We start from the raw sequence: 22,964 nt of genomic DNA on the forward strand, positions 1-22,964 counted from the left end.
GGTGGAGGTTAGGATTTACAACAAGTCCAAAGAACTAGACAAATTCATAGAAAAAAACATCTAAGAAAAACAAAAGCAAAAAAAACCCACCAGCCAGTGGAGGACAACTGAGTATGATGACAAAAATCTCTGACCAAAAAAAATCACTGAGCACTGAAAGAGCACTCCAGGAAAATGGCGCTGCCCACCATCTCCAATCTCCGGCTAGCCCCTGAGCATTTAGTGTTGGTCACGGTAACAGGTAAGACACTGGGTTGTCTAATCCATAACACCCATATCTGTATCACCCCAAGGAGAAGGTGGCAAAGCATTTTCTGTATGGCCTTCAGGGGTATAAAGGCCAAGAATGATAGCCTGGATGAAATCCCAAGTTCTGTAACTTCTGATGCAGGGTAGGGAAAAAATGGCATCAATTCAGAACAGATACTACTCACCCACCCCACCCAGCCCCAGTGCTCCAGGGAACAAGGTACACAGAAAGAAGCCAGGTCACCAAGGGGAGGAATAGTACTACACACTAAAGAAAAAAATAGACTCAAATGAGATAGATAAATGAATTTTACCAAGCCAGAACATAAATAAATCTCGTAGTAAAACTACCCCATCAGACCAGAATAAAACAGGAATGGTGATTTGCCTTGGGAGAACAGACGGGCTGCGCCTTTAGGAAACAGGCAGCAATGGGGAACTTCAGTTTCCTCATGGGGATCAGGACATGTCGCTTTAAATAGTACATGAAACTTTAAATAGGAATTTTATATCTGAACAGTAACTCAACTTTGTTGAGTAAGAACAGAAATATATCACCTTTAAAAAAAAAAGTCTTTGGCCAGTGGACCTTCTGCTTGGTCCTTTAAATTGCTTGATTTTAATTCTGACAATTTGTACAAACAAAAAATCTTCTAAAACCAGAAAATGTGTGCAAAAGAAGAAAACATCACAAATTCTTCCAAGTTAAATATGATATTTTTTCTTGATGGTTTTAAAGACATGAAGCAAATTTCTACAGATAAAAACTACGTATTTTCCACACATACCTGACCAGAGGCCAGCCAGCCAGTCTGCTGGATGACAGATGGACAAGAAATAGAAAGACTGAATAGAGAAAAGGTAAGAAATGCCAAGGATTTTTGGTTGTTCTCTGTTTTAAAGAGCTCTGCAGAGTATCTAAAAAATCACACAGTCTTACTTCTGCACCAGACATGTTCAGAAAACTGACAAGGAAAAATAAAACTAACTGGCAGGCAGGAGGAAGAAGTCATGATTTATACACCTATTAGGAAAGGCTAGGTGCTTTTAGGAAGACTCAACAAGCGCACAAATAGGATCATCTCTCTAACAACAATGTCTCTGGATAGCCAAAACCTTCCAGTGTGGTACCAGACCAAATGCCTTAAAAATTAAGATGTCCCATGATAAAACTAAAGTTTTTCTAAAACTAGTAACTGGCTAAAAGAGAGGAAGACACACAGGAATGCATAGCTAGGTTTCAGAACAGAGCACTTTTACAAGTGCAATGCCACACCTTGTGTACATACAAAATGATTCAAGCTAACAAATAAAAAGTCTGAAAAAACTGCAGACTGCAACACCAAGAAGGGTGTAACTAGGGCAAGCATGCCATACGTGTCCTCTTAGCCTTTCCTTAAGAATCATCTCTCGGTTACTGGTAGAAAAAGGACTGGAGCAATATGGGGTTTTGGCCTGAGCAGTTGGGTTTATAATCCTATAATCAAAACCTTTTCACTAGACATCAACTTCACCTTATCCCTTTTGCAATCTCTTCACAACTGATTGGAAGGCTACCAAAGCCTTCTACACAAAGAGCCTCTGGGCTGACGGTGAGCCTACTAACATTTACTGTTGCACAGACAACAAAGCATCCACTTCCATCTGTCATGGCTGACACTAAAGCTCTTTCTTAAGGCTAGGCTGCCCCATTTCTTCAGAGAAAAGGAAATCTGCACCCACAAGCATTCTCTCTGCTCCCCATTACGCCTATACAGCTGGAGTCTGCCCATGATCTGCAGTTTGTTCCTTTCATATTGTTCAACAAATTAAAGATGACATGGTTTGACACCAAAAGGAAAGGGTTTCCAAGCACATCTTATTTGATTACATCTACAGTCCATCACAATGTCAACATCTTCCTTCTCAACTACAAAAAAGACCTTTTCCATGTAAACAGCTGAGTAGTGAAGAAGACTTAATGGAAAACAGTGTGGAACTGGATAAGACCAAAAGGGATTGCAAGTCTGACAGAAAAAGCTAGTATGTCAATTTTGTTCTTTTCCCTCCATCAAGTCTAATATTGATGTATCTGCTGGTTTCAAATAAACGGAAAAGTTCACGTGAAAAAACACTTGATACATTGAGTTCCAAGTCACATTGCTATTGCTAGATTATTTCCCATATTTTCTGGGATAACTGTTGTGGGTCTCAACAAGAGACCAAGTGTTGGTCCTGCATGACATGCAGGACTGCCATTGTCCAGTTTGTAGCTGGTGAGACTCTTACAGGCAAGGGAGTCACAATTCAGTTCAGACATACAGTGTGAAAATCACATCACCTCTCTCACCTCACACCACTCCTTCCTAATGCTTCAATAAACATCCAACACATTCTTCCATTCCTCCTGTGCCCTAGGGGGGGGGAGGCCTCATAGATGGCCTTTATTCCTCTCTCCCAAAGCAATCTTAGCATTCCAAATGGACGGTGTCCCACAATGACATTTAAGGGGATTTCAGGATGTTTCAGAGGAATACCCACTTTCTGGTTATTTTTGATGGAAGAAGGGGAGGGAAGCACTAATCGTGTCCACTGTGTGTCTTATTCAGTAAACTAGCAGAGCTTAAACACCCTTTTAGCAAATGCTTCCACAACCACTCCACCAAACATTGGGCTGTGCCTTGAAATGTTCAAAGGAGAAGATACTAACAAAGCCAACAAACTCTTAAAAACAAGGGAATAGTTTACAAAGCCCTGAGGGCTTTCTAAAGACATATTCCTCTATAAGGCCCTATTTTCTGTCTTCTGCTCTGTTTTCAAAGTCAAACAATGTTACTGGAAGGTCATTATGAAGCCCTGGCAAATGAATCTAATCTAGTACCTTCTCAGGATAGGGAGTTATTCCTGCAGAGTTTATCTGGACCCAGCACATTGATACGTACATAAAGAAGACCCAGGCAGAAAATGGATAGTACACAATTGAAGAGGTGAGCCCACAGCAAGATCCACAAGAGACTAGTGGGCTATTATTAGGATAAGCTATAAAGTCACGTGGCAAACTTTCTGTAAGAGAGGACAAGAAAACAGCATGAATGGATTCCAGCACTAAAAATAAAGAAGAAATAGGGATTTAGCTCTTCCTGGATCAGACAGGGCACCCTTTCTTTGGAAAACAACTACAAGTACAAACTGCTTCTATTGGAGAAGAGCTCCATGCTGCCTGTTGCAGTGTAGAGATACACTTGCCTTCAACACCAAACACTGGAGTTGGGATGGAGAGGGAAGTGGAAGGAAATCCACACATGGGCCACGAGTGCCACTTTATGAGCACCAACCCTGGGAGCTGGTGAAATAGATTTCCTAACACCAGCGACGCTCCCTTCTGGAGGGCCAAGAGCATTGATGGGGATCCAACTTTCCTCTTGCAAACTATTCCAAGAAAAAAAGGTTAGGCAGGTATCCCCAACACTGATCCTGATAAAGCTGTCCTACAAAGGAATGATAATTCCAGTGTTTTTCTTTGCCAGTCAGAGAAGAGGAACTTTGCCCATTCCCAAAGGAATGAGATTACCATAAAGCACTCAAAAGCACACAGAACACAACAGTAACAGCAGCGGACACCACACACACAATTCGTGAGCATCACATCTCAAAAGTTTCTGATCCCACATACATGAGCATGAGAATGCTTGTTACGAGCTGGATGATCATTGGCACACAGAAGCAAAAAAAGCCAAAACATTAACACTTAATTCCTAACCTGCCCCTCTTATACTGACAGATAGTCTCAAAAGAAGCTGATACACTGAAATGTGGTGAATAACTACTAGTGAGACAGTACTAATGCACGCTGTTCTTTAGTCATAGGACCTGTGTAGGCACAGCACCTATACGCATTAGTGTTGAAGGAGAGTTAGCACACTATCTCACAAGAAACATGAGGTTAAAAATTCTCAGGCTGAAAATCTCTGTTGTTACTCACTGAGAAATTTGTTGCTGAAATGCAGCCTTTTCAGTGACAGGACAAGGAATAGAAAGAAATTCATGTAAAATTCAGTAAAATTAGGAAACCTAATCAAAATGTCTATACTTCCTGCTTGAAAGCCTAAGTAAATTCAAAAATATAGAAGAAAGATTTTAATATACAGCTGGTTTCAACTGCTCGGAAACATGATACCAACAGGTACTGAAATTCCCATCCCCCCAAAAACACAGGGGGTCTTGAACTTGGCATACAAGTAGTTCAGCAATACTGATGGAGTGGCACTGTCACTCCAGCACTTCATATAGCATACTGGTTCCTCACTAAAGGCAAGATGCACTTCAAGGTCACGGTGTTCATCTTGAAAGTTCTCAGTGGGTCAGACCCAGGTTACTGGATACCTCCTCTCCTGGTATACAGGGAAAGCATAATGACTACAGTCACAATGCAAACTTGGGCAGCACGAGCAATAAAAGACACAGTGGCAGAAGACTTCAAGCTAAAAGCTGCAGAAGACATGGCAACGCACACAAGAATAAAATCTCCCACCCCACGAAAGGTAACGAGGAGAAACTCTCACCCTCCCACCTCTAACCCAAGCGCCAAAGAGTTATCCCAAAATAACACAATGAAAACGCTCCCTCCCCAAAAGCCTCCACAGACCGGGCTGGCTTTCCGGCATTCGGTTAAACAGGTACCTAGTGACACCTGGAAGGATGCTCGTCCCCTCACCTCGGGAGGCAGCCTGGCCCCGCGGAAAGAGCTGACACCCTCCACAGGTTCGCCCCACGGGTCCCCGCAGGCCCCGGCCCGGCTGCCACACAAGGCCACAGGCTGCCTTCGCACCTCAGCCCTCACCACGACACCGGCGGCCGGGCGGGCAGCGGAGCCACCCGGCACCACCCGGCGGGGCCGCTGCCTACTCGGCGGAGCCTTTCCGGGCGCGGGGGGGACGGGACACCCCGGCTCACGACGCCCATGACGCGGCCGTCGCCCGCGCCCCAGCGAGGCCGCCGCCCGCCCCTCCCCCGGCGGGCACCCCCCGCGCCTCGCCCTGAGCCCCGGCACCCGCCGGCCCACAGCCGGCCCGGGCAGGAGGCGGCGGGGACGGGGAGCTGCCGCCGCCGCCCCAGGCTTCCCCCCGCCCTGCCCCTCACCTCGGGCCGCCCCGCCTCCCCCGGTTGAGGAGGTGGCCGCGTCCGCCCCTGCACTGCAGCTGCCGGCACGCCGCCGCCTCCCCCCACCGCCCCTCTCGGCAGATGGTTCGCCCCACCCCGGCCCGCCTTCTCATTGGCGAAGCCCGCCCGTCGCTCCGCTTCGGGCCCGCCCAGCCCCGCGGGCATGCTGGGAACCCGAGTCCTCCGGCGCGGGACCCTTCCCCTTCCGCAGCCGGCGCCGGGCGGAGGGGCGAACTACAGCTCCCACAGTGCCCCGCCAGCAGCTCCGGAGCGGCCCGGCCCGGCCCGGTGCGGCCCGCGACCCCGCACCTCCTCGGCCGCCCGCGGGACGCCCCCTCCCCCGCTAACGACCGCAACGGCCGCCGCGGCCCGGCCCCGCTCACCTGGCCCCGCCGCCGCCGGCGCCTCCCGCTGCGGCCGGCGTGGGCAGCGCATGCCCCGCGCCCCTCAGTGCGCCTCGCTGAGCTCGGTGCCGCCGGCCCGGCGCGCTGCGGCTGCGGCTGTGGGGCGGGTCGGCCCCGGGCGCATCCTCTCCCTCGGAGCCGCGGCGGGATTCGCCCACAATGCACCGCGCGCCGCACCGACAGCATCAGCCTGACATCACCCGCGGGCCGCCCCCGCCCGGACGGGTCCGCCCTGGGCCCGCCTCGCCGCCACCGGCAGCCGGCCCCGGCATGGGGCTGGGCACCACCGCCGGGCACCGCGCTGCCGGCACACGAGACTGGGCACTGCAGCGCGCCGGGACACGGGACGCTGGGCACCGCACTGGCGTGGGGTCGGAAACGGCACCGACACCGCAGGCACGATCACGGCATTGCCAGGACAGGGCTGCTGCAAGGCTCGTCTCTGCACTGCTGGGACCGGCACTGGCATCACCAGCATGCGGCTGGGGACTGCCCAGCCCGGGGACTGGGACCAGCGCCGGCACTGTCTGCACAGGGCCAGGTGCTGCACTTTGACCGGGACCAGCACCCCGGTCCCGGGACTGGCTCACCAGGACTGTCCCACCGGGCCTGGGACTGTCACCAGCACCTTCAGCGTGGTGCTGGGCACTGAGCTGCTGGGACCGAGAGCAGAGTCAGCGCATCTGCCTGGGGCTGCGTGTTGCGTTGCACTGGGACTGGCCGCGTCACCAGCGTGGGGCTGGCACTGCCCAAATCTGGCGATGGAGCCAACCCCAGCAGTGCTGGCCTTGGTTTTTTTTACTCCAGTGCTCTGGGGCCAGGACCAGCTCTAGCACCACCAGCAAGGGACTGGTGCGCTACACTGCACTGCCAGTGTCAGCAGCAGCGTAATCTGAGCTGGACACTGTGCTGGAACCGGGACCAGCACCACCAGCATTGGGCTGGACACTGCACCACTGGAACCAGAACCATCCCCACCTGCACAGAGCTGGGTCCTGCCCTGCCAGGGCCAGGAACAGGCCCCACAGGCCACAGCTGGGTGCAGCAGCAGCGCTACTAAAACTGCACCACACACAGAAATGGCTCACACAAGTGAGCCTTTCCCTGCTGGCAGCTGAACATTTTGCCTGTCCCTGGGCAGTTGTGTTCCCCTACCCTGAGGTACACAGCTGTGCCCCTGCTCTAGGAACATGCCATTTTTCATGCTCCAGCTCACTGCTCCTCACCTTATACTTGGAGAGCAGATAAGCATGCATCTCCTACAGATGTGCTGTGCAGTGTGCACGGCTGTGCACTTTCATCCCAGATGTGCACTGCAAATCCCCAGTATCCCCAGCTGTACCTTGTACCTGTGTCCTGAACTATGGATGTGCACTGTCCTGTGCTCTGCAGATGTTCATGCAACACACTGAAAGGGGCGCTGCTCCCAAACCCTCTCCACAGACTTGTGACACACCCATGTCTTCTCCCTGTCCCCACCAGAGTGACCCAACCCATTGTCAGTCCCTAGCTGGAGGTTCCCTCTGATCTCATAGGTGGGATGTCACAACAGCTTCCACAGGTCTGCATTTCTCCCCAATACCTTGTAAGATGTATCTCCTAGCCAGGACTCTTCTCCCTCCCAAGGCAGTCCCTGGGGGCCAGCGTGGTAATGAGGGGGATATGTTATGAAGATTGACATCCCTGCAGACGTGCCTGCTCAAAGGCAAATCCACCACAACTGTGGCCACCCCCAGCCTCTCAGACTAGGGAGAACAGGGCTATCAGGCCCCCATGATGTTCCTCCACTAGCTGAAAGTGGCCCTGTGCCTCCTGCATCGAGGGCTTGCTCAGTGGAAGCATCCTGCAGAGACTTCAGGGATTCTCCAGCCCTGCAGCAGCCTATCCAACAGGTCCCAGGGTGTAACAAAACCCTTCAAAGGCAGTGGCATCCTCACGCCCAGGCCCTTGTCACTCTAGGTCTGTGATTCACAGGTGACTGACAGTTGTCACATGATCTCTCTGTGCTGCAAGTCAAGTTCCCATCACTTGTATCGCCAAGCACTGGCTCCTGGTGCTAGGTTCTAGAGGGCTCAAAGGAAGCGAGCAAAACAAAAAGATAAAGTGGGGGAGCTGTCTGCTCCTGCAAAGGCCCTTTCACATGCTTCTTGGTGCCCTTCAGACCCCTTTTTCAGAGGGCTGGTGGAGCATCAAGCACAGACCCAGCAGCAGAGTTGGATTGGAAGAGAATGTCAGTCTCTTGAATGCAGTAATAAGACTTAATGGCCCTTACCGGCCTCACCAGGGGCTCCACCCACACTCTGCCCATTGGCTCCATTTCAGCTTAGTCTTCAGTCCCTGTGCTGATCTTCAACTCAGCCACAGCTGGACCTGTCCATGGACCCTGACCTGTGGATGGACTTCCTGGCTTGAGTTTGAAGCTGTCTTGTCAGTATGGGCCTGCCCAGGAATCACTGGACACTGTCTGAGCCAGGCTACTATCACTGGACCTGATCATGGTCTGTAGATTGACTATCTGGCTTGACCTAATACCTGCCTCATCACCACAAACTTGCCTGATGACTTGAGCTCTTGGTTGAACCTGGCTACCAATGCTACATCCACCTTGTTTGGATACTCCAATACTGGGCCCTGGCTGGGGACAGCCTTGCCTTGCTGGCAGGGCTAGCTTCAGAATTAGAACAAGGACTTGTCCAGGCCAGTTTGGAAATTCTCCAGGGATGAAGAGACCATAGCTTCTCTAGGTCCCTCCACCTCTCTCCTGGGAAAGCAGTTCTTCATGCAATCGCATTCATGTTGCAACTTCTGTCTCTTTGACCTTAATTGAAAGGAGAAGGCAATACCACCCAATGAGCTGAAGCAGAAGTCGAGTGAGAGCTGGTGGCTTCCTAAATTCCTCAGTTGTTTCTATTAGGCAACTGTCTGTCCATGAGTGGATCTCTCCCACGTGTGGACACTGAGCCCAGAGCATCGGTGCCAAGCTGGAGGGGATGGAAGAGTTTGGTGCTGAAGCCTTCAGTCTCCCCTCAGGGTGGATATCCTCATCAGCAAGGTCTTTCTGGAACAAAGCACATAGAGAAAACAGTGCAGACTGTACTGGTGCAGGAGAGGAGCCAAATGGTAAGGAAAGTTCAGTGTTAATGAATATCAACAACAGCACTGGATTCACTTTGGTTTGAAATTCAGCCTTGAGAGGGAAACTCTTGAGGGTGGGACAACTGATGGCCTGGTCAGGCTAATGACAAGTGCAATGGAGAGTATGGGCACTAGCAGGGAAGGATACCCAGAAAAAGCAGTGATCTCTTTTGCTACTGACTGCACCAGCGTGATACCATACCAGTGATGCCAAGGAGTCTCCAGAGGAGAAGGAAGCGACACTGCGCTAGGTACTGGCTCTGAGCAGTGCCATTGAGGCATTCGTTCCCCCGTGCCAAACATGACATGTCCTCCATGGACTCCAGACAGATGGCCTGAAGAAGCACCAGGTGGCTTCATGCTGGCACCCTGTGGGGTGCTCCTGCATCCTCCAGTGCCACTGTGCATGGGGCAGCTGTGCCCTGTGCCATGCACTGCAGACAGACCTCGCATGGCAGAAGTTCATGCTCTCCTGTTTCTTGGTGCAGGGCTGGGTTCTGCACCTTGGTCCTGTGCTGCATGCTCCACCCGGGCAGGCACCATGTGCTGCATCTGCCTCTGTACTCAGCTGGGCACTGGGTCTTCAACAGCCTCATCATGACTTTATATCACACTTCCTGAAATATTCTTGGGAGGGAAAGGCATTTTTGTTTATGATTTTTTTAACACTTTTAAGTGTTGTTTGTACTGTGTCAAGAAAATGCAAACGTTGCAGCCATTTTAAGGAAAATATGTGCAATCTCATGAGTTAAGGGTTTGCGAGACAATGCTATAGAGATGTTTTTCAGTCTCCTTGCATCTGTCTAAAAGCACTTTACTTATCTGGATATTTCTAAGTATTATTTTTCTCCCTTGTCACTTACTGGACATTTATTACACATTAATAAATGGAAATACAGCAAATCTTTATTTTTGACACTGTTTAGACCTTTATTTCAGGTATGGCTAGATGTGAGCAGATCTGGCAAAGGTTCACATCCCCAATTAGCTTCAGTACTCTGTGCCTTCAAACCTGCCATAGTTCCTGTTGCTTTGGACCCAAGGTCCATGCTGATCTGTGTCACTGAGTTAAAGTGGTACCTGAACAACTGCATTTTAGTTTTATTTCATCCCTGCTCTAAACCTCCCTCAGCCTTCTTCTCTGCAGATGGAGCTGAATGGATCCACAAACTCACTGGATCAGACATCTCAGAACATGTCCAATTTCATCTGCAGGCCCAAATGTAGCTGAAAATGACCAAAAGATTTTATTAAAATCTGGGTTAATTGTGTCTTGGGAAGATTTCTAACACAGACCAGTGTGTACATGGCTCTATAATTATGTTTTTGCCTGGCCCTGTATTTCTCTGCGGAGCTAAATATCATCTGAGGGTCTTCCAAATGGAGACACAGTGAACGCAGGAGGCAATTGCATGACCCATCCTTTATCCAGCACCAGCCTTTCCTGACATACTCAAGCAATGTACTTCATAATAAGAATTGCTGTAACACCTCACTTCTCAAAAGTCAACAGCCTGATGCCAGCCTTCACTGACAGAAAGTCATAGCTAGAACAAGTAGACATTGCAAAATTACAGGGACTCATCTCCTCTCTCCTCATCTCTCTTGGAGGCAAGAAAGGAGATTTGGGGTTGTGCTTGTCCTGCCCAGCAGCCCAGATGGATGAGGTGATGGATGGGTGGCCTCCAAACTGAACTACATCCAGGTTGTACTGATGATAGTCATAACTTGCTTTGAGGAGAAAGACAGTCAAAACTTGACGGTGGGGGGTGGTCTGGTGAAGAACGAGAAAAATAAAATTTGGTGGTGGAAAAGGAAAATCAGCCTTCTGTGGAAGAAAACCAGAGAAGGGCACTATTCCCAGAAGATTTCAAGGTCTGCAAATTAAGCAGCTAGGGTTTCAGGCCAAAGAATTTAAATTAATGCTTAGTATTTTTGACAACTCATTTGCTTGTTTGGTGAAAAGTATTGCTCTGAAATCTCGGGGAGAAGCGTGTGGTTTGCATATAAGTACTCTGATAGAAAAGTTTTGAGCAATCCTTCAGCAAACCAAGTGAAAGCCCAAGAGCTCTCCATACTCCTGTCTGGCACCAGGTGGCACACGTGTGGCTGTTTGCAGCTCCTCACTTGGGCGAACAGAAACACCGACATTCAAAATACAAGGAAGAAATACCGAACTGTATTAGCAGTGCAGTAATGCCAAATTTACAAGGAAGTTAAAGAGTATTTTTATTCTTGTACGTTAACTATAAAACACAGCTGCGAATGTCAGACGTGTCAGAAATCCAAATCCTGATAAAATCTGTATTCTTTACCTAGATAAAGTGTCTGGTGACTAGGAAAAAATTTATAAAAAACGCTACTTGTCTCTACTGCTGCCAGAACAAGCTTCAGCTTATCATGAAGTGTAGGTTCAAGTTTTTAATCATAAACATGAAATGTGCTTTGTCTGCCCAAACTCTGGGAATGAGTTGAGTTGGTGCTCAGGTAGTTTGGCACTTCTTAAGGATGCCCAGACCTTGTCACTCCAATATAAGTTTTCAAACTCAGTGCTGAGAGGCTAGACCAAACCACCTGAAAGAATTAATTTCTTCATGCCAGCAAAGGAGGTCCCTGCTCTGCACAGGGAAGAAGGTCTGTGTTACCTGCTGTGAAATCTTGCTGCTTGTTGTGGAGGGTTTGCACTATAAAGTCAGGGTTAAATCTGATGGAAGAAGAAGCGTTGTGATACCAAAGCCAGGATTTCCGTGTTGTGGTAGTGACGATGCTTGCGAGGCTGCCAAGCAAAAAGTGGATGTGTACCCACCTAGAGAGACTTACCCCATTCAGAGAAAGGGAGGACAAGGGTATGACACGTGGCGGTGTGCAACGGCACAACGAGTTTGCCACCTACCCATGCGAACAAGTGCTGTCTGTGCACGAGGGCTGGGCACGCGGTTTGAGGACTGTGCCACTGATGTGCTGACTTTGTGGCTGGTGTCCAAGCGTGTGGCAGGGGACATCAGTTGTTGACAGGACAGTGTGTGTGCCATGTGTGAGCGTTGCCATGTGCGTTAAAGTACATAGGCTGCGCACACACATCTGCGGTGATCTGAGGGTGTGTGCAGGGGTGCACCTCTGCCTGCGTGACTGTGCAGGTGGTGTTCCCGGGGTGGTGTGAGCGCAGGGCGTATCTCTGGGGGTGACTCTGGGGGTGCAGGGGGGGTGTATCCAGGGCTGAGTGGACACAGGGGTGCATTTGGGTAAGTGTATCTCTGGGTGGAGTGTACCCGTGTGAGTGCTAGGGGTGTTCCCAAGGCTGTGAGGGTGCAGGGTGCTCGGGGGGCCCTGTGCGTGCAGGGGTGTCTCCTGGGGTGCTGCCGGGTCCGTAGAGGCGCGGGGCGCCGCCGGCCGCTCCCGAAGTCGGGGGCCGCTCCTCCCCGCGGGCGGTCTCTCCCGGCGGGCGGGGGCTGTTCCGCGGCCGGGGGCGGGGCCGGGGCCGGCGGGGCCGGGCGCGGTGGGGCCCCGGCGGCGGCGCAGGGCTGTGCCCCATGGCGCTGGCGGCGGCCCGAGGGCGGGTGCTGCGCGCCCTCAGCCGCCCGCTCCGGCTGGGACAGGTCCCGCTCGCCGCCCGGCGCCGCTGCAGCGACGCGGGGGGGCTCGCCGCTCTGCCGCCCGGTGGGTACGGGGTCTGGCAGGAGCGGGCGGCCCGCGACCCCGCCGGTTTCTGGGCGGAGGTGGCGCGGTGGGCACTGCGCTGGGACAGCCCTTTCCACACCGCCTGCCAGGCCGACCTGGCCACCGGCACCGCCCGCTGGTTCCTCGGTGGCCGCCTCAACGTCTCGGGTAAGGCGTCCGCGGGACCGCGCGCCCCGCCGCCCTTAGGGCCGCCCCGCCGCTGCTTCCCGCGTCTGCCTCCGGGCCGGCCGGGCGCCTTCCCGCCGGGGTGGCTTTCGCCAGCGCCCCCCCTTGGGGAAAAAGCCCAAAGATTTCCGTTGGGCGGCGTTCGGAGAAAATCTGCCGGGCGTTCCGAAATGGCTAGAAAACGGAGAGAAAATCTGAGGCCGGGGCAACCGTCTGCGGGAGCCCCGCCGCAGCCCCGAGGGCCGGCGTGCAGCAGCCCCTGGCGCCGTGCCGGTCCGGGGGCCCTGAGCTCGGCTTAGCCGCCCTCAGCCCCGGCCGCCGGGGGCTGCTTGGTCCCGGGGCGGGCCAGAGGTGGGGAACGGTGCGAATCGCAGTAGCCGCGGCGGCGTCTTTTCGATCCTAAACGAGGAGCTTGGTCGCCTTCTCCAACTTCACCAGGAAGAGTGGAATTTGCTGCGACAGCCCTGACTACCTCTTGAGTTTCTTCCTGGCTGGATCTGCCTTAAAGGCTCTTCAGTGCAGTGGCCCTGCAGGATGCTGGATGATCCAGTGGGAGTAAGCCCCAGCCCCATCTAGGATACAACTCGCTGGTGAACTCTTTTAATAGGGATGTACGTTTCTTACTTTCGTTTCCCGTTCCTGGGAGAGTGCTTGAATCACCGATTAAGTAGTGCAGAATTGTAACATCCCTGGCCACCTTTTTTCACAGCAAGAGAGCAAACCCTCCTCAGGTCTTCCAGAGAACGCAGGGGAGCGTCTCCTCCCAGATGATTCCCAGCAGTGGATCCCAAGTTGATGGAGGCATAGAGTCCTGCTTCCAGCACCCAGCAAGCAGAGGGATTTTAGCCAGACTTCTCTTTTCATTGATTCCTGTTGAAAGGAAGATCTTGGTTGAACACAATGACTTTCAGGGATCTGTTTCTTTCCTCTGTAGAGTGGGGATCAGCACCTTCTGGATCCCGCTTGGGTCAGGTGTCTGAAATCCAGATGTTGCTGGGCCTGATTTTAGATCATGTCTTGTGTCTAGTTCGTCAAAAGGCACTAAATGCCACTTTTGTTTTCTTTGCGTAGGTAAAAAGAAATTGTAGGCTTCTGAAACACAGTATTCAACAGTTTTGCTATTGCTGTTTTTCTTCTTTTAAAGCACAATGAAGAAGGTCCCCAGCCACAGCCGAGTGGCTGGTTTTTTGCTAAGAGGCTGTGGTTTTGTCCCTTTATTTCTTGATTTGAACACTGGTTACAGAAATGTGGCAGCAGTTCAGGTCCCCCGATCCAGAGCATCCTGTGTGCCTGTCTCCCAATACAGCTGGACAACCAGGCAACTGAGCTGTCTGCTGCTTTTTGCTTGGGGAGACCTTCTGACAGGATTTGGGGGACCTGTGAGCTTCAGTGCTTCTGGGTTTATGGCACAGTTACTCCTGGCCAGGAGAGTAAGCTAACCAAGTACTGCACTTCCAACCAGGGCACTGGGTTCTCAGGAGTGTGTCTTACTGAAATGAATCATTTCCAAGTGTTGTTGAGGAGGCAAGAAGATGTGTGAAGAAACTATTAGGGTATAGTGGTAAGGGGAAGGTCACTAATTTGTAAAATGAGCAAAAGGCTTTTGTAAGCCTAAGCTCAGGAAGGAAATAATAGCATTTGGCCCTGGTTCACTTGCTGGTTCTTACTGAGCAGGCTCAGCTGGAGCTTGGTGCAGCAGAAATTCCCTCTGAAGGCTAGTATGACTGCTCACGAGTAAGAAACACTGCTTGGGCAATGAATCCACATTAATGTAATATGCTGTAGTGTGGCGCAATGTGTGAGGGTGTTGTTGCAGTGAGCTTGGAGGTGGGAGTTGCTAAGGATCGTGGACCAAGGTGCAGCAGATCCAATTACCTGTGGACGGACATCAGAGGAAGCCAGTGTATAACTGCTTAAAGCATTCCTCATTAGAGCTTTTGTCCTAAGAAATGGCTTTATCTCCTTTATTTTTATAGTATTCTGCAGGAATTTACATTGAAAAATAAGAGACTTAAAAAAGCTGAAGAGCACTTCTTTGTATTTTCGAGATTGACAGTTGTTCTTCTGATGAAATATGCCAAATTCTGAGGGATTTCTCTCTCTCTGCACCTTTAGGGGCTCATTCCCACCCTCCGGTGGTGGTATAAATCAGCTGTGATTACCGAGCAGCAGAAGCTGACTTGTGGGCTGCAGTTTACTGAAACGTCACAAATTGTGACAGCAATAGACAGCTTTTGTTGCACTTAATTTACCTGGAAAAATTAAATTCTTCCCCTCCGGTATTAATGTTTCCAGGAAATACGATCTGAAACTCAGCAATTTTTTAAGGGTTTTCTCTGAGTTACACAGCAGTGTGCCTGACTTTTTTAATAGTTTTCTGTTGGAATAATGTAACTGGCTTTGGAAGGTTATGGAATAAGTAAGCGTAGTTTAGGCTTGGAATGAATACTTATAAGGTTAATCTCTAAATGTCAGGCAATTGCTACTGAATATGCAGCCAGGTTTCTTGCGTGGATTCTCTTACAGTTTCTTCAGAGTGAGTGCTTTCCCTAAGTCCACTTGAGCATCTCACATAGTTGTTCAGGTTTTGTCCACCTCAAGTTGTTGGGGGAAGAGATGCACCTTCAGAAGGTAATTTTATACCTTTAAGTTTTAGGAGGTGTAGTACATAGCTTGAGGTAGGTTCATTTTTCCCAGATGTCTGGTAATGCATAGATGTCTGTACTCTATGAGTTTACCCTAGATCCTAAAGTTTTAGATATTTTCAGTTAGCTGAGATTCAGCTCTTCTGTTATACTCTAGAATAAAAATGTTTCACATGAGCTTTAATTAGAAAATTCAAACGATGCAATGCTGAAAATGCAGGCTGGGGAAGACAGTCTGTAGTCTGTCAGATTTACGTGTGAAATGCTGCTATGGGGAGCAAAAACATCAAAAGAGTGACTTGTCACTGTGCTGCTGGGAGCAGGGGAGAGAGATTTGGGCTGGTTTAAGCTTAGTCAGTGGAGCCAAGATGAGCTGAATCAGCTGAGGCCTCTCGTGGGGATGCCATCTCTAAGGCAGCTGTACCAATTAAGTATAGTATTTGTAGTACTTTCATGCTACAGATATAGCAGAGGACAGCTTTTACTAGTGCTACAAATGCTATAATTTCCAGTGTTATACATGAGCATGTGGCTAGCTAGCTAACAAATCATGTTTCATCTTACTCTTTTATCTTTCCGTTATGCTTGACCAAGCTAAGTTTACAGAGCACCTTGCGTATGATCAGCCTTTGTTTAAACCTCTGTTTTCTTACAGTAAATTGCTTGGATCGACATGTCGAAAAGTCTCCAAACAGAGTGGCTTTGATTTGGGAGAGAGATGAGCCTGGCACTGCAGTGCATGTCACGTACAGGTATGGCACCTTCTCACGATGGTTTGTGATGCCGGGCAATGTGGTGGGGCAGGGAGAAGAGCTGCTGCTCTGAAATCAGACCTCTGTGAAACTCTGTTTTCTTCCAAGGTACTCCAGCACATAGGATGCTCAGCCACAGCGCTGCAGCTAGGTTGGGGTGCCATGATGAGATAGCTCCTGAAAAACAGAGGCGTGTTCCCACAAAGAAATTATTTTCTTCCCTTGGGTTCTTCATGGAGAGGACTCCCTGATCTTAGACACCTGTGTAATAAACTATTACAGGGTGAGAGGTACAGTGGATGTAAGTTAGTGACAGCTACTGAAAATTTCAGTTTGAGATCTGGCATCGTCTTCTGATTACGGTGTTAATCAGGCCTACCTGTAGATTCCCTTCTTTCTAAGTGGGGGCTTTTAGAAGAGAGAGGCTTGGTTTTTTCTCCCTGGCTTATGTTCTCACCTGTCAGTTTTCTTTTTGCTCATTAGAAATCTTCATGGGAAAATTTCTGTGAGCGGCTTTTGGATTCAGCACAGCAGCAAATATCTTGGTGCAAACATCTTGCATTGATGGTCAATAGCATGCTATTATACAGAGTCCTAGCTGGAGGGGATTTGAAGCTCCCTGTGTTCCTCTTCCCCATCCTCAGTGCAGTTTAGAACAACCTTGAGACTGCTTTGAGTGATGCTGACTTGTAATTCCTGCTGTAGATTGTAGTGTTTGTTAGAACATGGCCATTATCAAGTACATTTCTCCTCTGCCTGCTATGTGCCCTTATTTAGGAGACAGGCCTGCCTGCAATTATGCCTTTTACATCATCTGTCTCTCTAGTGAGAGTTAAAGGGTTCACAGACTTGTCCATTCTTCAGTGAATATTTTAGGGAGCCAGATGTTTGATCTGCTAGATCTCAGGGAGCCATGTGTTTGATCTGCTGGATCAGAAAGTGGAGGAGACATAGGAAGGCCTAGCATCTGACTCTTTTATAAAATGTTTTCTGTACCTTGTTGATAGTTGGGATTCCTGGAGCTCCTTGAGTCTAAATAGGTTCTGGTGGCCTGGTGTACCTACAGAATTTATTAAAGCTCCTGAAGACATTATTCATTGGAGTGAGGGAGCTGGTCAACAGGGAGGAGTGGGTGTACAAATAGCTTTGAGAGGTTAGTGCTCTGTGCAACAGGAATAAACACTATCTGATACAAAGCCGTGGAAGAAGCAGATTGGTTTTAATCTTGGTATTGTTATTTGACAGGCTATGTAGGTGTGTTATGATATAAATGTAACCAACTGGGTAGCTTGGCTAAATGCTTTGAGTTTTGCTTTTGCCATTCTGGTGCTAGAAAAGGAGATGGAATCAAAGGTTTGTCCCAAAGTTTGGGGTGGTGTATGTACTTTTACCACTCTCTTCATGTCCCAGGCATGAAACCTGGGAGTAGTTCAGAGGTGGGAATTGTGCTCTGATTAACCTGAGAAGGTTAGCAGCCCATCAGATAGCACAGCCTCATTCAAGGCAACTCTAGCCTCCTCCTTCGACTGTGCTCCTTGAAATGTGCTGAGCGGCTCCAGACCCTCAAACCATCTTCTTGGGATCTCTGGAGATGTGAGAAGGCCTTTCTGAACAGCAACAGAACTGTTTTTTTCTTGACCATGCCAAAATGTATTTGGAAGAAAGCATATTTTCAGCCTGTGTATTTATGACTGCTGTGGCTTGAAGACAGGTAACTCGCATCTGAAAACTGAATCCCTCTGTGTACAGCCTTACAAAGACATGGTAACTAGCAACCCGAAAGAAGAACATCCAAGTGAAAGACAAGTTGGCAACATCTATTTTTGAACTTCTGCTTGTATTTGAGAGCTGTGTTCCTGTTTCTGCCTGATAATCTTGGTGAGATGTGACTGAATGACGTAGTTTCTCAAGAGACTTTGGTCCTACAACGTGGTAAACAGGTCACTTAGTTCTCTGCTTATCTCATTGTCAGGAAAAGCTTTGTTGAAAACCGTGATATTATATGGGTGTGTACACAAGGAGGGAATCAAAAGTTTTGCCTTTTCTGTAATTTTATGGGATACATTTTTAAAGGTTTTAAATGGGGCAGTGTGGTTTTCCAAGGTGTGTTGGTACTGGCCTCCCTTTGAGGCTGAGCTTAGTTGAAAACTTTTTGCAGTAGCACCTTGTTTTAGGTAGAAGTTTTGTGAGGGAAAGCATATAAAAAAAAGAGGTAGCCCAGAGGCTGTGATGCTGGTTGAGTAATCCTCTGAGAGCCTTCTATAGCAGGTGGTCTCTACATGTCAGCCTCAGTGCAAGACAGCCCCAACGTAAAGAGGGAATGAGAGGGATAGTGGGTATCAGAAGGAGCCAAAATCTGGTGTCAGTGGCAGAGGAGATGTTCCCCTTTCCTTAGGATCCAGATGCGCTGTTAATGGGACAGCACCCTTAAAGTTGTGTGCTAGGAAGGTAGAGACTTTCATTTGGCCACTTTCTTACAGACCAGCTTTGGGGAAGGTCCTGGAATCTCAGCTAGGACATGTCCAGGGCTTACGTTCAGGGAAGTACAAGGCTCCAGTTTTTTGCATTATCTACTTTGCAAAGCTTCCTGCTGTGAGCTGCTTCTCCTTATAGGTAACCCCTAGATGGCACAAGGAAAGACATGGTTGCTAGTGTGGCTGCTCTCCTTTCTCCTCTGGGGAGCTGTTAGGGGAAAGAAAACAGCTGAGTACTGGCCACATTCCTATCATTGCCTGCAAAGGAAGCAGGTGGCTGTGCAGGAAAATGCTGGAACAGTCTTCCTCCTCCCAGAGGAAGGGGAAAGCCTCTATCAGATGCAGGGCTTCTGCCATGCGTTGGCAAGAAACAGAACTACATTGAAATGTGCTGTCCCAGCTTGCTCATCCCTGGGAGAAATAACAGCCTCCACTTGCCTCTGCTGCCCTACTAACTGCCTAGCTTGCAGGGGGCAAAGAGCTGGTAGGGCCATGCTGTAAATCAGCAGACATCTCCATGCACACTTGTCAGCAAGATGGATTGTGTTTATGCAGCTAAGTTCAATTGGTCTGTGCTAGGAGAGGAATCCAAAGATGTCCTTATTGGCAAAGATACACAAAGCCATGGGTGAAACATTTCAGTTTTGCTTGAGTGATGGTTGCTGCCCTTACGAGCTCAGTTGTGATGATCTTTTTTCACTGCTGAGTTTTGTCCTGTCCCCAGCTGACACAACTCAGCCTTTCAGGAAAAAAAGGTTCCCTGTATTCTCTCGTGTTTTTTCCCCACTCTGGCTTTCATTTTTATCAAGTAGAAATTCAGCTACGTTTCAAATTATCTCCGGTTTTGAATGGGAAGGCAGGAGACTTGGTTTTTTTACTGCTTTGTGAGAACAGGGCATGCAACCCTCCTGGGATTTGACGGCTGCAGTCAGCAAAGTGGGGACAGATCATGCCAGGTCTGGCAGATCAAGAGGTCTGGCTCTCCAGAGGCTAAACCACCATAAACTCATTGGTAGGGCAGTGGCGAAGTAGCAGTTAATGCACAGGAGTGTGCTGCTGTGATCAGCCAGCTGAATTTATTGGCAGAAGGGTCCAATCCAGCTGGGAGTGTTTTGTCCTGCTCTGTAGATGTTGTCAGGGCCCAGGAACTTTGAAACCTTGCAGAGGAATTCCCCAATGCATTGCTGAGCCTGGGTTTTAAAGGGCACTGTATTATCAAGTGCCTTATATAAGCAGGTGGAGTTGGTAGCTGGAGCTGTTGAGTTGCAGGCTAGGTAAGCTCAGCAACAGGGAATGTTAAATACAGCAGCTAAAGTTATGCCAGGTCTCCCCCGGTCCTACAGGGGGTTACTTATTCTCTCTGGTGTTCCCTTGTTTACCACAGTCTCTACAGGTTAGCCATCTGTGAGCCAGTGTTTCCTAGTACTGCAAAATCCTATGCATATTGCCAAAGGGAGCTGTGTGAAGAAGTGGGCAGCAGTATGCGTTAGCTAACCTGTTTTTGCAAAGGGTTGCAGGCTGTTTCTCAATGGAAGAGGTTTGATTTATGAGGGAACTCACTGTTGCAGAAAATGTTGAGGGCAGAGGGAATGTTCAAACTGAAAATACAAAGTAGGGAGAGGAAAGCAGAAGCTGAAGGGTCAGAAGTTAGGGTCCTGGGTAGCTTTTCGTAGGGTCCTAAGTAGCTGGGAGAGAAGTGGTTGGACATCTTCATTAGCTGCATCACATCTATGCCTTTAACAAGCCAACAGATGGTGGTTCCTCAGCCCAAGCTGAAATGGTTGAAGTTTGTATTAGAGATCACAGTCAAGGCTGCAGCCGGAAGCCGTGTGGGTACTAAATGGGTTATGCAATACAGAAGGTGTTTCTTGTTGACAGCAAACTCTTTTCCTCCCTGCCTACCTCCTCTTTCCTTTCCTGGGTACATCTTACTCAGGCTTTTGGCCTTCCCCATCCAAGGCAGCTCAGGGACTTTTCACTTTCTTACCTGAAAAAGGTCACAGGGGGTTTTCCTTGCCCTGAGTTCAGGATGTCTGCAGGAAGGCTGTACAATTGTGCTGCCTTAGCAATTGAACCTACAGCCAAAAATCCTCATGTTGAGCTTTGTATTTTTCAGTTATTCTCACTAAAGTGGAAACAAATGTTGAGTTTTCCTTTTGGTGAAAAAAGGAAACACGTTTTCTCTATTTAGCAAAAAGTGAGGGAAATGGAGGGTTGTACTGAGGCACTATCACAGAAGCTGCAGTGGGGTGTGAATAGGTTTGTGCATTATCCTTGTGGCCAGAACGTTGACCCAGGAAGAAGAGATGGGTGTGAAGACCTACTGTGTCCCAGGGGACTTGAACCCCCATCTCAAACAACAGTACCCACCTGCAGTACTGGGATTGCAAGGTATGGAGGCTGGCTTTGAACTCTGCTGCTCCTCAGTGATTCATGTAGAGCAACAGCTAGGAGGTGAGATATGAGGGTGTTAGGCTGAGAGATGCCCAGATCTGGGGTTTTTGGGGGTGGTTTGTTTGTTTGTTGGGTTTTGGGGGTTTTTTTGCACTAACCTGTTTGGGACATTTGACCTGAATTTTCAAATAGTTTCGTCCTGATTCAAACTGGTTCCAGGAAATAAACTGGTCACTGGCAGAAATACTCAACCCAGCTGTAGTGCTGAGACAACAGAAAACATGGCTTGTGCTGAGCCTCCTAAACAGGCACTGTCAAAGCCCATATACAGCATTGAATATATTAGGAAAATGTCTAGAAACCTATTGCTAAAGGCTGCTTCCCAAAGAAGATCTTAATGCTTTTTTTTTTTTTTTTAATGTAAAAAGAACTGGCTTGCTTTGTTTAGAAAGCTTCAGGCTGTCTTGCTGTGGTGAAAGATAGCATCAGACTTCTTGGAAACATGTTTCTGCCAGGCATTCCTAAAATGCATGAGAAATACCATGTGTTGATGATGGGTTTTACAGGAGTCATTGTTCCAGACACTGAGTGATAGGCTTTGGAAACAGAGGCACCACTGTATCTGGGGAATGATCTGGGAGGAATATGGTCTGGTAGTTTCTCAACAGAAATGTAAAGATAGGGAGAGAAGTGCTGCATCTGTTAGATTAAACAGAGTACTGGCCTGAACAGTGATCTGCTGGCTTTAGTGGAGGAACAGCCTTGCAGGTCCTGTGCTTAGAAGTGATGCTGTGATAGCTGAGGACATACCTGCATAAAGGGCGATGAACACCCTTTAGAAAAGAACAGTGTTAACACCCAAAAGTCCTGTTTATGGGCAAAAAGGAAGCACACATTACATAGAGACAGCCAAGAGTTTATTCCTAGTATAATTGAACCCTTAGCAAACTAGTCTTTTTAGGAAAGATCTAATTGTTACAGAAAAAGAAAGAAAGATGCCCTGTTGGTTATGACTGACACCACTTTTGTCCAGCATCAGGTCCACATTTCTTTTACTGGTTGTTTGTGGTGTGGGGCCACCACTGCCAGTCTGTGCTCCATCTCTTGTCGTCTGATGCCTGTTCTCCTTCATGTCACGTGCTGTGCCTGTACTTCTCAAGGCCTCTTACCATAGCAGGCCTGTAATTCTTAATACTACCTCATTATGTTAGGGCTGTAAAACCCATGATGGTAGCATAAAAAGATAAAGAAGCATCAAATAAAAATGAGCCATGGTTACCTGGACAGTTAGAAAAATTGCTGTTACAGCTAAACCAAGTGAAAACAAGGCTGCAGGTAGGCCAAGAAGAGCTTGGACAGAGCGAGCATCACAAGCTGCATTCCCAAGACCTTGCAAACTCAGTACAAAGCCTGTGACACGTCGCTTGCCACAGCAGTACTGTGTTACAGGGCTGCAGGGAAACAACAGGAGCAGAGTGCTCTGTCCATGAAAGCAGATGGTTTTCCAGCAGGTCGTGACATGAAACAGCTATGTGAAGGGCTTACTCCAAAGCTGACGAAAATCAGTGGGTTGCGGGTCAGGAAAGCAAACCCAAGAGCAGCTCTGCAATAGGGTGGTCATTATGAACATGGAGGGGAAGATTTATGTGCAGCCCAGCCTGTCCCTGCTCACATTTCTTGCTGACATAGGGGGAGAGCTGGTTCTCCACAGAGCTCTTGTGCATGGTGTGCCTCTCAGTGTGTCACCTGCAGTGTGAGTAGGTATGTCACTGGAGTAAGACAATGCTTCCCTCTGGTTTTGGAGGTGCAGAGCTGGGATGGGTAAATTCATGTGAAATCCATGTTCAGCAGCTATCTACCCTCACACCTGCAGTACAAGGAATGGGTTGGGCTTGTCTGCATTTTCAGTTGAAAGATAACATTTTCCAA

At 49.0% G+C, this 22,964-nt stretch overlaps 2 protein-coding genes across 5 annotated transcripts in view; one reads left to right on the plus strand and one right to left on the minus strand.

Moving 5' to 3' along the window:
• TTBK1 (tau tubulin kinase 1) overlaps positions 1–5,918 on the minus strand; it is a 133,579-nt gene extending 127,661 nt beyond the window's left edge. The window contains exon 1 of one of the 2 annotated variants that reach the window (XM_074901775.1): positions 5,772–5,918. The gene's annotated coding sequence lies outside the window, so the exon portion shown is untranslated. Of the gene's footprint in view, positions 1–4,942; positions 5,023–5,771 lie in introns of those variants that run through there. The other variant, XM_074901688.1, reaches the window with a different exon arrangement.
• Positions 5,919–12,438: 6,520 nt separating this feature from the next.
• The window catches only part of ACSS1 (acyl-CoA synthetase short chain family member 1), a 46,314-nt gene continuing 35,788 nt past the window's right edge, over positions 12,439–22,964 (plus strand). For all 3 annotated transcript variants that reach the window (XM_074902089.1, XM_074902182.1, XM_074902278.1), the window contains exons 1-2: positions 12,439–12,752; positions 16,071–16,167. In XM_074902089.1, the coding sequence (XP_074758190.1) occupies positions 12,458–12,752; positions 16,071–16,167 (392 nt within the window). In that variant the 5' untranslated portion in view covers positions 12,439–12,457. The remainder of the gene's footprint in view (positions 12,753–16,070; positions 16,168–22,964) is intronic.

The sequence above is a fragment of the Athene noctua genome, chromosome 1 (assembly GCF_965140245.1).
Source record: "Athene noctua chromosome 1, bAthNoc1.hap1.1, whole genome shotgun sequence".
NCBI lineage: Eukaryota > Metazoa > Chordata > Aves > Strigiformes > Strigidae > Athene > Athene noctua.